At 39.4% G+C, this 14,394-nt stretch overlaps 2 protein-coding genes across 2 annotated transcripts; both read left to right on the top strand.

Annotated features, from left to right (window-relative positions):
- Positions 1-1,469: 1,469 nt before the first annotated feature.
- Positions 1,470-13,075, top strand: LOC137848873 (ubiquitin carboxyl-terminal hydrolase 17-like protein 6). Its single transcript, XM_068668371.1, has 15 exons — positions 1,470-1,698; positions 2,442-2,642; positions 3,235-3,345; positions 3,505-3,607; positions 3,812-3,879; positions 4,036-4,106; positions 4,639-4,721; positions 5,639-5,750; positions 6,128-6,268; positions 6,463-6,563; positions 7,027-7,168; positions 7,849-8,130; positions 8,930-9,018; positions 12,702-12,949; positions 13,044-13,075. The coding sequence occupies exons 1-15, from the start codon at positions 1,470-1,472 to the stop codon at positions 13,073-13,075; spliced, it is 2,013 nt and encodes a 670-aa protein (XP_068524472.1).
- Positions 9,157-10,627, top strand: LOC137848871 (ubiquitin carboxyl-terminal hydrolase 42-like). The gene is made up of 3 exons (XM_068668368.1): positions 9,157-9,189; positions 9,491-9,707; positions 9,780-10,627. Exons 1-3 carry the CDS (start codon positions 9,157-9,159, stop codon positions 10,625-10,627), a joined length of 1,098 nt encoding a protein of 365 aa, XP_068524469.1.
- Positions 13,076-14,394: the final 1,319 nt, after the last annotated feature.

Here is a 14,394-nt window from a genome sequence, read left to right on the forward strand (position 1 = left end):
GTGGGACTAGGAGTTTTCTTATTTACTGTGTTTTGTTTAACGTGTCTGAAGTTTAATGGATAGCAATCAAGGCGTGCTAGAAATCTGAAAGCACTTTATGCTTTGTTCTCTCAGTCATTTTGGTATAACAAACTAGCTTATGTTTTAAACGCTCCATTAGGTTAGTGGTTTCCCTATAGGTAACAAGTCCCTGTGTGCTACAGTAAGACAGTAACAAAACATGAAGTATAGAAGTTCATCCTGTCATGGATGCTTCTGCCTACGGACACACAATTATGCTTATTTAAAGCAGTATCACCTTGAAACCTAATCAGCATTTTAAAAAGGACTTTGTAGCAGTTATTGGCTTTTGTCCTGGAGGGCTGAGGTTTGTTTTGTTTTGTTTTACATTCAGCATTTCCGTTTCTAGCTTACATTGCCCTGTTGTTTTGCATGAGGAAAACGTGCAACTTTACAAAGCAGAACGGAAAGAGCTGCTTTTTAGTCTAACGTTTCAGTTTTTTGTAGGAGTTTTAAATGTGGTAGGAGTAAAACACCAGAAGTACTGCTGCCAAAGTTCTATTCAAACTCGTATTTCTTGGAGAAGCAGAAGAAGCCCGGGGAGAAATAAATTTGCAAACGTGCTCTTCATGCTCTCCTTTCCCAAGATTTCTCTGAGATATAGCCCATCCTCTGTGGGTTTTGAGGTATATGGTTCCCAGGAGTGAGAAGGAGGGCCAAACATCTCTCTTCTTGGATCTCAACATGCCAGGGCTTTAGTGTACTGCCACTTACGGCTCCGCTTTTTCACCTGGAAAAAGCGACCACATGATGTAGACTGAGGAGCCCTCACAAATTAACTTGCTATCACAAAGTGACGCCCAGAAAAGGTGTATTTAAAAGCTAGGCTCATTATAGAATAACAACAACCCCCTCATGATTGGTGCAGTAGACAGTGAGGTAGAGGGCGATCCCTGGAAAGACAGAAGAAAAGGAGCAGTGAGTTCTGGGTACCTTTGTGCACACGAAACAGAAAAACGCAGGCAGTGAAGTAATAGTGTTCCATTACTAACGCCAGCAATAGATAATTGCAACAATTATCTATTAGATCATAGGTAATAATTAACAGATAATTGTGCAACTCTGGAAATCAATAAATAACTGATTCCCCTCAGAGAATGTCTTCTACATTTTTATATTAAAAAGACTCCAGAGTTGGAATGGATTAAAATCCTACGGAAGTGAAAGAAATGGCATCAGCCACTAGTTCTGCAGAAGCTAAAAGTAATACCGATAGAGTTTAGATGGAAATTTTCACTTTGTGTGTTTAGTTTGGGGATTCTTTTTAAATCATTCATACCAGCGATTTAGTTCTTAAGGCTGTTTCTTTGAGATTAAGTGACAGGACTTCTGCTACTCTTTTCTTCTTGGAATGCTTCTTGATATTCTTACGTCAACCAGAACTTCTGTCTCTGTCGCAGATGTCAACGATGACTGTAGTTAAGAAGCCCAAATCTTCAAAGTCTAAAAAGCCCTCTTCAAGGCGGTCTGGCAAATCCAAGAAACCAAGTACTAAAATACTGATGTCACGCACCGCAAACTGGGGCCAGATACCGCCTGCAGAAGATTCAAGCCAAGTCTCTGTGGCCCAAGGACGTGGAGGTGCTATTTACTGTAGATCATCTGAAAAATCTAAGGCTTTTGCCCCAAGAGATCTAAGTAAGTGTGAGCTTTATCCTGACTCCATTTTCTTCAAAGCAAAAGTAGAAAATGCAGTTCTTACTTGTTGCACTGATAGAGAAGGGGACTAGTGTGAACAAAGACTTCAAAAGCGAATCCCCTAAGGCAACTGAAGTGACTGATGTTACAGAAATTAATTTTGATATATTTACAGTCAACAGAGAAATATGGGGAGCTTTTTGTAATGCACAGATTTATCCATGTCTTTTCCGTTTTGCAAAGAAAAGTGTTTGATTGTTGCTATTCACAGCTTCCATTTTTCACACGTTTTTTGAATGATAACATTGCTCAGGAAAAGATCTGGTATCTGTAGGGGTACCGTCATTCCTAGTTACTAGTTTTTACCTTTTTTCCGTATAATTTCAAGTCTAAGCTTGTGGTTTAAGTTATAATAAGGAAAAAAACAGTAGTTGAGTTAATCAGGTTAAAGATTATAGATGGAGAGGAACTTGGCATTAGGTACTACAAACAGAATGGCAGTTAGCCTTGCCTTAGAAAAATTAAAATGGTTGACGAAAGCTGTTTTGTTTTTTTTTTTTTCCCCAAAACATTGTGTTGACCAGCCAATTTGAATTTGGCGGTATTAAAGCTGTCTGCAATAAGTTTTTCTGGCTGCGATTGTAGCTAGCTCCTCTAGGTGCTCCTGCAGAATAGTATTTTTTTAAATACCTTCCTTAGAAACAAACAAACAAAATCTCTTTTTAAATTTAACTTTCTTGCAGTCGTTAATGATGGAATTGCTCCGCCACAGAGCATTCTTTTTCCACCTGAGAAGATTTGTATGGATTGGCGAGAAACACAAAGTGTTGGAGTTGGCCTGTACAATCTTGGCAACACATGTTTTCTTAATGCTACTCTACAGTGTTTGACCTACACACCCCCACTTGCCAATTACATGCTTTCTCTCGAGCACGGCCAGTCATGTGAGTACTTTCTAAGAGTATTTCGAATCTGTTGGACAGCTCTGAAGGTGAAAGAACAGCAGTGATTCTGAGACAAGCTTATTTGCCTGATTTTACCTGTAGAAGCTGGCTTTGAGCACTGTATTAGCAGTGGGCTCCGAATAGCATATGGAGTGCAATTAATGCACTGTTTGTTTAATGAATTTATTTATTTATTTATTTATTTATGTATTTATTAAAGGATCATTTATTGCTTCGTGGGAATAATGAAGTGCATTGGACAGTAATGCATTTAGTAGTAATTTTAGAGAGTAATACGTTTTTCAGCCTGTGGAGTTCACATTCCTGTCAGCCTTTACAAATGTGACTTTGCAGTACTCTTTTAGATTTCTCATCACAAAATGCATTTGAATACAGGCTTAGTGGATATTTTTATTCTGTAAAGTTGTGTGAAATGAAATGTTACAAGACTGTTGGGACATTGGCATCTTGGGAGAATAGAATGTAGCAAGGAGAGTGGATATCGTATCTATAGTTTAAATTTTACTTAGATGTTTGTTTGTAGTTCTGGATATTTTGCTGGACTGGGATGCTTTCTTCTTTCACTCTTCAGGTCGTGAACAAGATTTTTGCATGATGTGCACAATGGAGACTCACATTAACCAGGCCCTGCGTTGCACTGTTGATGCCATCGAGCCTACGCATGTTATCAGTAATCTCAGTCGTAAGTGGCTTCAGATGTGTTTCTTTTCGATAGCTTGTAATCTTCAAATACTTATTTGATGTGTATAAGTGGTTTTAACACTAGAAAGAAGAGAGATTTTAGAAATAGAAGAATGATTTCATTTTTAAATGAGGTGAATACTATCATCTTCTTCTTTAGGAATAGGACAACATTTCCGTTTTGGCAGTCAAGAAGACGCACACGAGTTCTTGCGCTATACTGTTGATGCTATGCAGGAAGCGTGCTTGAATGGAAGCACCGAGTAAGCATAAACAAGTTCACTTTCATACATTCTCTAGCACCTTCTAGTCCTTTATTTACTATCAAAAATGATCTCTAGCACCTTTTAGTGCCTTATTTACAATCAGCAACGAAAGTCTACATCATCCTTAGTTTTCATAAAACTCTTTGAAGAGTTAACTGTGCGCCTTAAATCTTCTGAGGTCTGATTATAATTTATTTCCAGATTGGACAGATCTTCTCAAGCTACCACCATCATTCATCAAATATTTGGAGGATTTCTAAGATCGAGAGGTACTTTAAAAAATATTCCTGTCCTTAGAACTGATCTGTGTCTTTTGTCGGTAGTAAAGCAGTCTGTAGTTTGTCTAAAGTAGTATCTGGCAACAACTTGAATTTGGACAGTTAGTCTCCTTCACATAAGGTTAAGCATTTATATTTTGCTTCCAGTGAAGTGCTTGAATTGCAAAGCAGTTTCGGATACGTATGAGGCATTTCTTGATATCACTTTGGATATAAAGGTAAGATGTTTTCTAAATATAATTCATGATGTTTAAGTACATGCATAACTTTCTAAATTAAACTTGTTTACCTTAAAAAACCAAACCACATATAATGTTAAAACGTAAGAGCTTGGTGGTGCTAAGGAAGTGGATTGGACTTTGTCCTTCTGTGGAACCCATGTAAATAGTCTCCACATTTGCATTGGGTTTAAGGGGAAAGAATTCTCTTTCTGCAAAAATTATAATGCTGTCATACTTCTCTGTTGTTCTACCCCAATGTACATCTAATTGTTAGACTGATGAATTTGTCCCCAGTATTGATGACAAAGCACACTATAGATGCTGTCTAGGCTACTGGAAAAGTATTTGTTCCGAAGTCAAATGACTTCCAGGTGAGGTCAATGCTGAGCATGCTCTTTCTGCCTCCTTCTTCACAGTGCTCATAGTAGATCACTTGAGTATGTTAGTAAGATTCTCTTATAAACCACTAGTACGTCTCTGGAATTTTGAATTTACGGTGACTTTACGCTCTTCTTTCTCGCTCCTCTAGGCGGTTTCATCTGTTACCAGAGCTCTGGAACTCTTTGTGAAACCTGAAGAGCTGGGTGGAGAGAATTGCTATAAATGTAGCGAGTAAGATTTTGACGAATTAGGTCTTAATCCTAGATGTCAGTTTTATATGTTGCATGACTCTGTTGGACTACCTCTAAACTTTGGATCTACTTACGAGTTTTGTGGAAGTTTATAAAACACTTGGATTTTTGTTTCTTTGGAGGGGGGAAGTCTTGTTCAGAGGCATTCCCTATGGGTTTGCAATTCTCTGGCTCGTATTTTGCCATCAGAATTCAAAAAGAGATACTTTTGTTCTTTCTATTTATTAGCTCTCGACAGTACTTTTCTTGATGTAAACTGCCCAGTTTCCGTTGTTCTCTGGGCTAGTGGCTAATTTTCACTGCTTACACTGTAGGTCCTACCTTGGAGCGGGCAATGTATCAAACTGAACTATTGTGTTTCAAAGGATGGCAGACAGTTTCAGTGTCTTTCCAGACAAGCTCAGTACATGAAGACTTCCTACTGTTAAATGTCTCCCTCCTGTAGAATGACCATGTGCTTCTGTTGTATTTTTGATGTTGATAGACGACCTATGTTGGAGATTATTTGCAATTTCTAGTCCTGGGGACCAAGGCTCTCTCGTTCCACTTTCATTATTTGTATTTCTCTTGAAAGCTGAAAGAATGTATCCAGGATTGGAGTTCAAATAGCCACTTTTGTAGACCAAGAAATGGTACCTTGCCATCCAACCTGGTAATACCCTTTCGTGAGAGATTCCTGTTCCTGCTATGCCCGGGGTTTTGGGAGAATTTACCTTCTTCACTGTATTAACAAACCTGACACGCAGTGCATGGGTTTATGAAGAGAAAAAAGACCAACCTATTATGCAAGTAAATGTCATTCAAATAGCACAGGCATGCGTGAGACATTAAAATGAGTTTGTTTTGGGGGCGAAAAAAGAAGATGCCTTCAAACACTTATCTCTGCTTGTTTTTAAGGTGTAAAAAGATGGTTCCTGCATCCAAGAGATTTACCATACACCGTTCTTCCAAGGTTCTCACAATATCACTGAAAAGATTTGCAGATTTCACAGGTGGAAAGATCAACAAGGTATATTTACCACTGTAATACAACTATATCATCGTGTAATGGGACATCCCCCAAAGCTGAAAGTTGTTTATATTTTCAGACAATAATTGTAGACTAACGACTATGGCTTATTCTTTCTCTTACTATCAATAAAGTTCCCGCTTGACAAGAAGCATATGCTTTCCTCTGAGAAGGCTGATTCATCAGGGAACAGTTCTCTGCAACTTCTAGTCTTAAACATTGTTTATGGGAAGACTTATTTGTAGTGAATCAAGAAATATCTTCTAGAAATATATTCTAGAAATAAATTCTAGTCTGTGTTTTTTGGAAGTGTTTTTCTCTGGCTAGTCCACGAAGTACTCTGGGATAATTTTTCTATCTTCTTGGTCTCTCTTTAGGAGGTGAAATATCCGGAGTATTTGGACCTGAGAGCCTACATGTCACAGTCAATGGGAGAACCACTGCTCTATGCCTTATACGCGGTGCTGGTACATCACGGTGTCAGCTGTCACTCAGGACACTATATATGCTATGTAAAGGTAGAAGTCAACAGCATTTCTAACAGGGTAAAGGTTGTGCTGGCAAACCAGTGAAAGCGTGACTAGCAGCTACTGTTTCTAGGGAAAAAGATTTCATTATATTTTTATTTGACACGTGTGTATTTTGTTCCTATCCGTGATTTCATTTGGAACACGTGCAATTCACCTAAAGAAATGGTTGTCTTTATTTGCAGGCTGGTAATGGACTTTGGTATCAGATGAATGATGCTAAAGTAGTCCGTACTGACATTAAGAGAGTTCTTGGTCAGCAAGCTTACATACTTTTTTATATCAGGTAATAACAAATCTTAACATGTGTTCAGAAGAGATTTACTTTCCTGTTATTGATATTTTTCTGTTTTGCAAGTGTTTTTCTTGCTATCCCAGGGAAAGATTATTATTTGTCTAATTCAGTTCTGTCTAACCTGAAATTCTCTGTGTCATTTATTATCTTTTGTTGCTTGGCCTGAAACTGCAGCACTTGTGTAAATTGCTATCTATGTGTTACCTGTAGCTGGCTAATTTAGAGAAGGAGAGAAATGAAGGTCATCTGTCGTGTAAGAATGAATTATTGTTCTGAAAGTGATAGTCTTAGTAGCAAGACTGTTCTCTCCTTTTCAGTTTGTAGTCTTGGCGAAGCCTTCTGTAGAGAAGGCTTCCATATCGTATGAACTGTTCCTCTAAAATTATAGGATGGGATTTAATCCAAGAGTAGGCTGAAAGAAAAACTAAACTACGATCACTGCTCTTTTCTGAAGGCGCTATGATTTGACACTTGGAGAACGTGCGTTTTACTTGCCAGCACCATCTTATCCCTGTTCATTCCCTCCTGGTCAGCAGGGGGCTAATAGTAAGCAGGCTGGATTTATGGGACCACGACTTCTTCCTCATATGATTAAGGTAATTCAGGGAAGTGGGAGGGCAGGTAACGGCACCAAACTGCTAGTGGGTTTGGGGTTTGGTGTGGGGTTTTTTGTTTGGTTTTCAGCATCTTAGTTTTGTTTTCCTTCCCATGCTGCAGCTTTCTTCACAGCCTTCATGCTACAGCCAGAGTCATTCAAACAGTGGTTACTGCTAAATTGTGCAGCCATGCGACTCCATTACTTTATACCTCCAAGACAGCTTTCTAAAGCACAGAGAGCTACGCTCTTTGACAATTTAAGCAGAGTGTACTAATCCTCGAATCATTTAAAAGAGGACTTGTTTTTCCTATCGTCGTCACTTTAGCTAAGACAGGGAAAACTAAGTGTCTTATTCCTGAGCACCAGAACAATTACTTCAGGCTTTTCAGGGTATGTTTAAAGGGGAAAATAAATATATTTGGGAATAGCAGCAGGTAATGTTAAGTTGTTTGGCTGGTTTTCAAAGATGATGTTAATTTGATTCCAATCGGCTGTAAACCAAAAGCAGGAATTGAATACGCTTATTGGACTTGCATTTATCTTTAAAGGGCAGTGTGTTTTTCTTTGTAGGTGTTAAGACCATTTGTAGAAATACTCAGTAGGAGAGTTTTGTGTTTCAAAATGTTAAATGCAGTGTTTGCGTTAATCCATCTTGCCATTTCTTCTTTTTAAATACAGAATTCAAGCCGTTTAAATGGAAATGGATCCATAAAAGAGGATGCAAAGACCACTGGTGTCACCCTAAAAAGGCCATCTTCAGCACCACCGATGGCCTGTGTTCAAAACCAGACAATTACCAGGCCTTCAATTACTGATCTGTCAAGAAAACAGAAGATCACCACCAGTATTCACAATAAATTGCCTGCTCGTCGGACTGTGTCACAGCCTGACTGTCTTAGCAGTGCTGCGGAGGATGAAGATCTCTACCAGGCTGTTCCTTCATCCACAATTACAAATTCGGTAATGCAAATGAAGCAAATGCAAACAAGCAAAAAAGTTTCTGATGAGATTTTTGTGGAGCCAACAGTGAATGAAAATCCTAAACTCAGCTCTGATAACACAGTCCCTTACGGTGCAGAATCTTCAGGAAAATCTGAGGAGGAGTCAAAGGGCTTATTTAAAAGGAATTGCAATGCAATGTCCTCTAATGGAATTTTGGTTGGAAAGGTAGTCCGTACATTGCAGCATTCCGGTTCTTCCTGTCAGAATGCTGACGAAGGAAGATCCCAGCATGAGCTGCCAAAAACCGATTCACTAAATGGTGCTATTAGGTTAGGTAATGAATCGAAAGAAAACGCACTGAAACTTGATGATTCCACTTGCCGAGTTGAACCTGTTAAACCTTCTGAGATGTTCTTTTCTAAAACAAATGGATTGCTTGAAACATAGATTTGCTCCATCGAGAATTTCTCACCTATGATGTATTCGGGAGTGTTTATTGTGTTCCTAATTCAGGTGAAATACTGAGAAAACACAGCACAAATGTGATTGTAAGACTTTGTGGTATTATCCCATTAGAATTTGCAGACCTGAGCTTACATTAGAACTTGTCAACTTAAGCTCAGCTGAGATAAAAATTCCTAAGTTTCATAAAGTAGATTTGGGGAGGTGAGTTGGGGTTATCTTTGAAGTGTAGATAATGCATACAACTCAAAACGGTCTTGCTTACCATTTAATGGAGAAATTCTGACAAGACTAGTCCTCAGTACTACTACAAATAGTATTGTTTTGTCTGCTGACTTGTGCGTTTTGATTGCAGATGCCTGGAGCTATGCCTTCAGTCAATCGAGAAGTCATCACGGAGTCCCTCACAGCCAGCCAGCTGAACAGCTTGTCAGAGGAAACGAGGTAAAATGAGCACAGTCTGATTAAGACAAGACCTTATGGAAGTTCGTTACGGTTTTATCTGTCTACTAATAGTATTTAATGGAAGGATTTAAATTAGTACAATTCCATGCTGTATGTCCAGCGTTACGAACAGAACTAATGATCAGCACTGAGCATATCACTCTGATGCAGGTTGGTGCCTCAAGGAGAACTTGTGTTCCTTCATAGAATGTTTTTCCATTTTTCTCCACTGTCTGGAGAAACACTGGCTGTTTCCCGCTCGCCCCTATGCCTTTTTTCTCAGAGCAGCAGGTGGAAGGAGACGGATGCATTTGCTTTTTTAGTGCAATGGCTTCAGAAGCAAGAGGGGAGAAAGCACTTTCTCAGGGAGCTGAAGAAGGTGTCCTAATCACAGGAGAGGTTTCTAAATGGCATATCTCTGCGAGTGTTCCTGTAGTCTGGAGGTTTTTGTTTGTTTGTTTGCCTTTGGAAGGTTTTACTCTTAATCTTCACGTCCTTCAGCAGAAGTGAGAAATGTGATTTTATTTTGTGCAGTGTCACGGACCCTGCGAAATCTACTGGGAAGGATGAATACCTCACACAGTACCAATGTGATGACGGTGGAGACAAGGAGAAACCAAGAAGATCAAAAGAACGTGACCTCATTTCTAATGAAAATGTTTTGTACGGCAAAGAGACTTCTGAGCCTGGTGAGAAATTGCGGCAAACTTCCTCTCTCAAGTGTGACACTGAATGTAGCTCTGATAAGCTTTCCTCCTCAGCTATTGCAGAGAGATGCCAAGGTAGAAAGGACAAGACTAAAAACACTGAGAAAGAGCATTACCAAAGCAAGAGGGAACATGCTCCTAGTGAAGAGAAGGAGAGTCAAAAAGCAGGTCCTTCCAGCAAGAGGAGGTGTTCTCAGAGCGTGGAAGTTGTTGAGCAAAAGCGTCACAAGCAGGAGCACTGGGAGGGAAGCAGGTGCAGATCTTTCCCTGGTGAAAGAAACAGCCCTGAGAATGGCAGAAGAGCAGTCAAATATTCAAAGTACAGATCTGGCAGCGGAGGAAGATCAGAACAAGGTAGCAATAGATATTACCGATCCAAAGGGGAAAGAAGTTGGAGCAGAGAAAGATACTATCGAGATGAAGCACGGAGGTGGGAAAGATGTAGCTATTACAATGATTACTATTCACCTCATGCGACAGGAGACAGTAGAGAGAGAAAGTTCTCTCACGGCGATGCAGCCTTTGACAAATGGACTGCAACTTACTACGGCAGGTCACATAAGCATTATCATTACAAAAGTGGATGGCCTCACGGTTCCCTCTTGAGAGATGAAGATGGACGTCGCTTTAGCACACCCGGAGCAGACTTGCATCGTTGCTCGGTATCTCAGCAACATTCTGGAAGACATTCTCGTGAAAGACATGCGCTTCCACCTGTGTCAGCTCATTTGGAGAACTGTCGCCAGAAAAATGAAACAGAAGGAAACAGAAAAAGAAAATCTACCCGTGCAGAAGGTAGTGAAAGTGAAATAGAAAGGAAAGACAGAAAGATAGAAAAGGAGCTTTTAGGTGGTGAAAAAAATGCGAAAATATCACAAGTACTAGAAGAAAAAGAAGTCTAAGGATAAACATGGAGAGAGTCTAAGGATAAACATGGAGAGAAGGATTCCAAGTAAGCAAGGATTCCAGCATACTCCGCATTTTTTATCCTAATTCTTTTCTGGGTGCTTCTCATGTATTCCTTCTTTTTTTTTTTTTTTTCTCCTTTTTTTTTTCTTCTCTTTTTTTCTTCTTCTTTTTTTTTTTTTTTTTTTTTTTTTTTTTCTGGTAGTTTCTAAGTTACTTAGATAGCATCAGCTGGCTGGGGATCATGTTGTTAGGTTGATCAGTGAAGATAGGAAAGCTATTGCTGAATTGTGTCAGAGCACTAGCTTTGGACCACATAGTTGGAAACACATCCGTACACCATTCTGGATTAGGTTAAAAGTTTTTTTCTGCTTGCACGTATTCCAGAGCTAGCCATTGTTAATGATCTGTGTACAAACCAGGACCTATGGTCCTCCAATCTGAGGGCTTAAGTTTGCTACATCTAAAGTAAGTTGCGTGTGCACAAAGCACCACAAAATAGCTGACATGCTGCAAATCATCACCTGTGGTAAAATAAATAAAGTTTCATATAGGCAACAAGTGCCACATCTTTTTTTCTCTTTTAAACTTGCATGTTTCTTTCAGACTTCACGATTTGTGTTTCTGTGTGCTCCACTTTGACAATGCCAATCGCAAGCGTAAAACAAGAAGAAAAAGGAGAAGAAAAAGAAGAAAAAAGAGAAACAGCAGGAAAGTGAAAGGCTCCTTGGAACACTTAGATCCTCGTTTCCAGAAGATAACGCGGGAGAAGAAGGAAGAATCCCATCCTCCAGATGGCTCTTCATGTGAGCAATGCAGAAGTGAGAGCAGTAAACAACCTTACAAGGAAGGGAAGCCTTCCAGTGCAGGCGAAAGCAAGAAATACAGCTCCGTCTCATCCAACGAGTGTATTAAAGGTAAGCGGCCGCAGTGTGTTTGAGGAATTCCTTTTCTATTAATGTAGAGATTATTTCCAACAGTCTTGAAGTGCTTGGTGAGTTAACAGTCTGCTGGATATTAAAAAAAAAAGCGGATGGACTTTTTCTTTCCGTTTTTAAATGACCACTAGGAAAGAATGCCTGAAATAAAGAGGTGAAAGGCAAATAGTTTTCATTTGGTGTGATGATTAAGTGGCAAACAAGAGGAAGAGTTGCAAGATCCCTTCTTAAATTCAGTCCAGCCAAGTAGGAAAAGTAAACGTGGACAGCTGTATCTTGGCAAAGAAGATAGTAGGGAGCAAGGAGGTTTAGCAGTCAAGATGGAAGGTGATGCCATGAGGCTTACAGGCTAGTAATGTTCTAGTGAAACCCAGCCTTCCTAAAGAAACCTGCCTGACTACTTCACGTGAATAACAGACTCTGTTCAGCTATTTCCTAACATAGAAAGGGTGCTGACTGCTTCTTCAGAGTAACATAAGTTAGTGATACTACTGAAATAGTTGTGGTTCAGACGTAGATCTGATTTCTCCTAAGCACGCTCAATTCACAGCTGTTGATCCTCCAGCGGAGGCTTTGCAATTGAACACCTGGAGAATAGGTAAATTTCCCGCTGTTGTTCTCCTCTCCTCTTGTTTTGTTTTGTTTTGTTTTCCTTACTAGGAAAATAATAGGCTTAAGACTCTGAAGAAACAGGCTGCTTTTTTTCATTTCCAACACTGGCTGTTCCTCCTGAGCCCCGCCTTCTATTTTTGCAGTCACAGGATACGTGAATGTAAATTCTTGGGAGAGAGGTAGAAAACTCTGTTTCAACTGGTGTTTTTTTCGGCTATGTGGGGAGACCAAATAGGGTGGTTTTGAATCTTCTGGCTCTTATTCAGAGCAGCAGCATGTGGAGGGAGACAGATGTGTGTGCTTTTTTAGTGCAATGGCTTCAGAAGCAAGAGGGGAAAAAACACTTTCTCTGGGAGCTGGAGAAGGTGTCCTTATCGCAGGAGAGGTTTCTAAATGGCATATCTTTGCGAGTGTTCCTGTAGTCTGGAGGTTTTTGTTTGTTTGTTTGCCTTTGGAAGGTTTTACTCTTAATCTTCACGTCCTTCAGCAGAAGTGAGAAATGTGATTTTATTTTGTGCAGTGTCGCGGACCCTCCGAAATCTACTGGGAAGGATGAATACCTCGCACAGTACCAATGTGATGACGGTGGAGACAAGGAGAAACCAAGAAGATCAAAAGAACGTGACCTCATTTCTAATGAAAATGTTTTGTACGGCAAAGAGACTTCTGAGCCTGGTGAGAAATTGCGGCAAACTTCCTCTCTCAAGTGTGGCACTGAATGTAGCTCTAAAAAGCTTTCCTCCTCAGCTATTGCAGAGAGAGTCCAAGGTAGAAAGGACAAGACTAAAAACACTGAGAAAGAGCATTACCAAAGCAAGAGGGAACATCACGGAACATTTTCCGTGATTTTCTTCCTGAGCAGAAGTGTGCAGTACTCCTTTTCCATTAATGTAGAGATTATTTCAAACAGTCTTGAAGTGCTTGATGACTTACCAGTCTGCAGATGTATTATCAAACCAAAAAAAAACCCCGACTTGGTAGACTATTTTTTTCCCACTTTTGAATGACTACTAGGAAGAAGGTTGTTCCGGCATCAAGAAAGTCATGTGGAATGTAACAAAATTTACTGAACCAGTAAATAAAAACTATATTTTTCTATTAGTTCCATTGTTTCAACTCTTCTGACGCTTATGGATGGCACAGATAACAGAGAGGAGATCGTGGTAATCGGAGCTACCAACAGACTGGATTCTATAGATCCTGCTTTACGAAGACCAGGACGCTTTGGCAGAGAGTTCCTCTTCAACTTGCCAAATAAAGAGGTGAGAACTTGAATTCAACGTTAGTTCTACCATGGCAAAGTCCAACTTTATAGGAAAAAAAAATAATTGACAACTTGAAAAAAGAGTGATATGTGGAGACACTGCGTTGTTCCATGGAGGGCAAATCTGGTACTGGATATATATGGTCAGGATGATACCACCAAGTAGTTAGTTCTATAATCAAACCTTTTGTTCCCAAAGTTGTACCTGTTTGCTTAATTATTTAGTCCACTTGGGCGTTTTCATCATGAAGTTGTGTTTTTGGTCTCAATCCTTCACTTCTGAATGAATAGGGGACGTGTTTGCATTTGATTGTGCCCCGGATCAGTGGTAGTAGTTTGAGTCATAATTATTTTCTTCTTTATAGTAATTGTAGCAATTTGAAGCATTGTGCCAGAAGTGCTTTCTGTGCATTTACTGACTGAAAAGCAAATGTGATGAAGTAATGAGACTGTCACAATGAAAGCTTGCTAAGTTTTAGAGAAGTTTTTTGGACAACAAAGAAATGTTTCTGGATAAATTTTTCATTACAGTATTTTCCTCTGGGTCATTAGGTCTCGTAGTTTGGAAACTTGTTATTGAAGCTATAAATGCCTTTTCTTTCATTGTAGGTTCCTAGAAAAAGTTCAGTATAACAAATAAGAAATATTCAATTTCCTGGTTGAAAATGCAGAGTGTATATTAAATAACTGTAAAATACTTGAAAGTTGAGCAAGTAAGAAAAGTGTATTAATAGATGAGGGGTTTTCAGGGAGGAGTGTTTGTTTGTTTGTTTGTTTGTTTGTTTTCTTTTTGGTTTGTTTGTTTCTTGTTGGTATTTTTAAGGAAAACTTGGGACAAGCTAAAATGCAATGATTTTGCTTCCAGGCTAGAAAAGAAATTTTCAAGATTCATACTCGTGACTGGACCCCTAAGCCACTGGACATGTTGCTTGATGAACTAGCTGAGAAA

This window comes from Anas acuta, unplaced genomic scaffold (assembly GCF_963932015.1).
Source record: "Anas acuta unplaced genomic scaffold, bAnaAcu1.1 SCAFFOLD_239, whole genome shotgun sequence".
Taxonomy (NCBI): domain Eukaryota; kingdom Metazoa; phylum Chordata; class Aves; order Anseriformes; family Anatidae; genus Anas; species Anas acuta.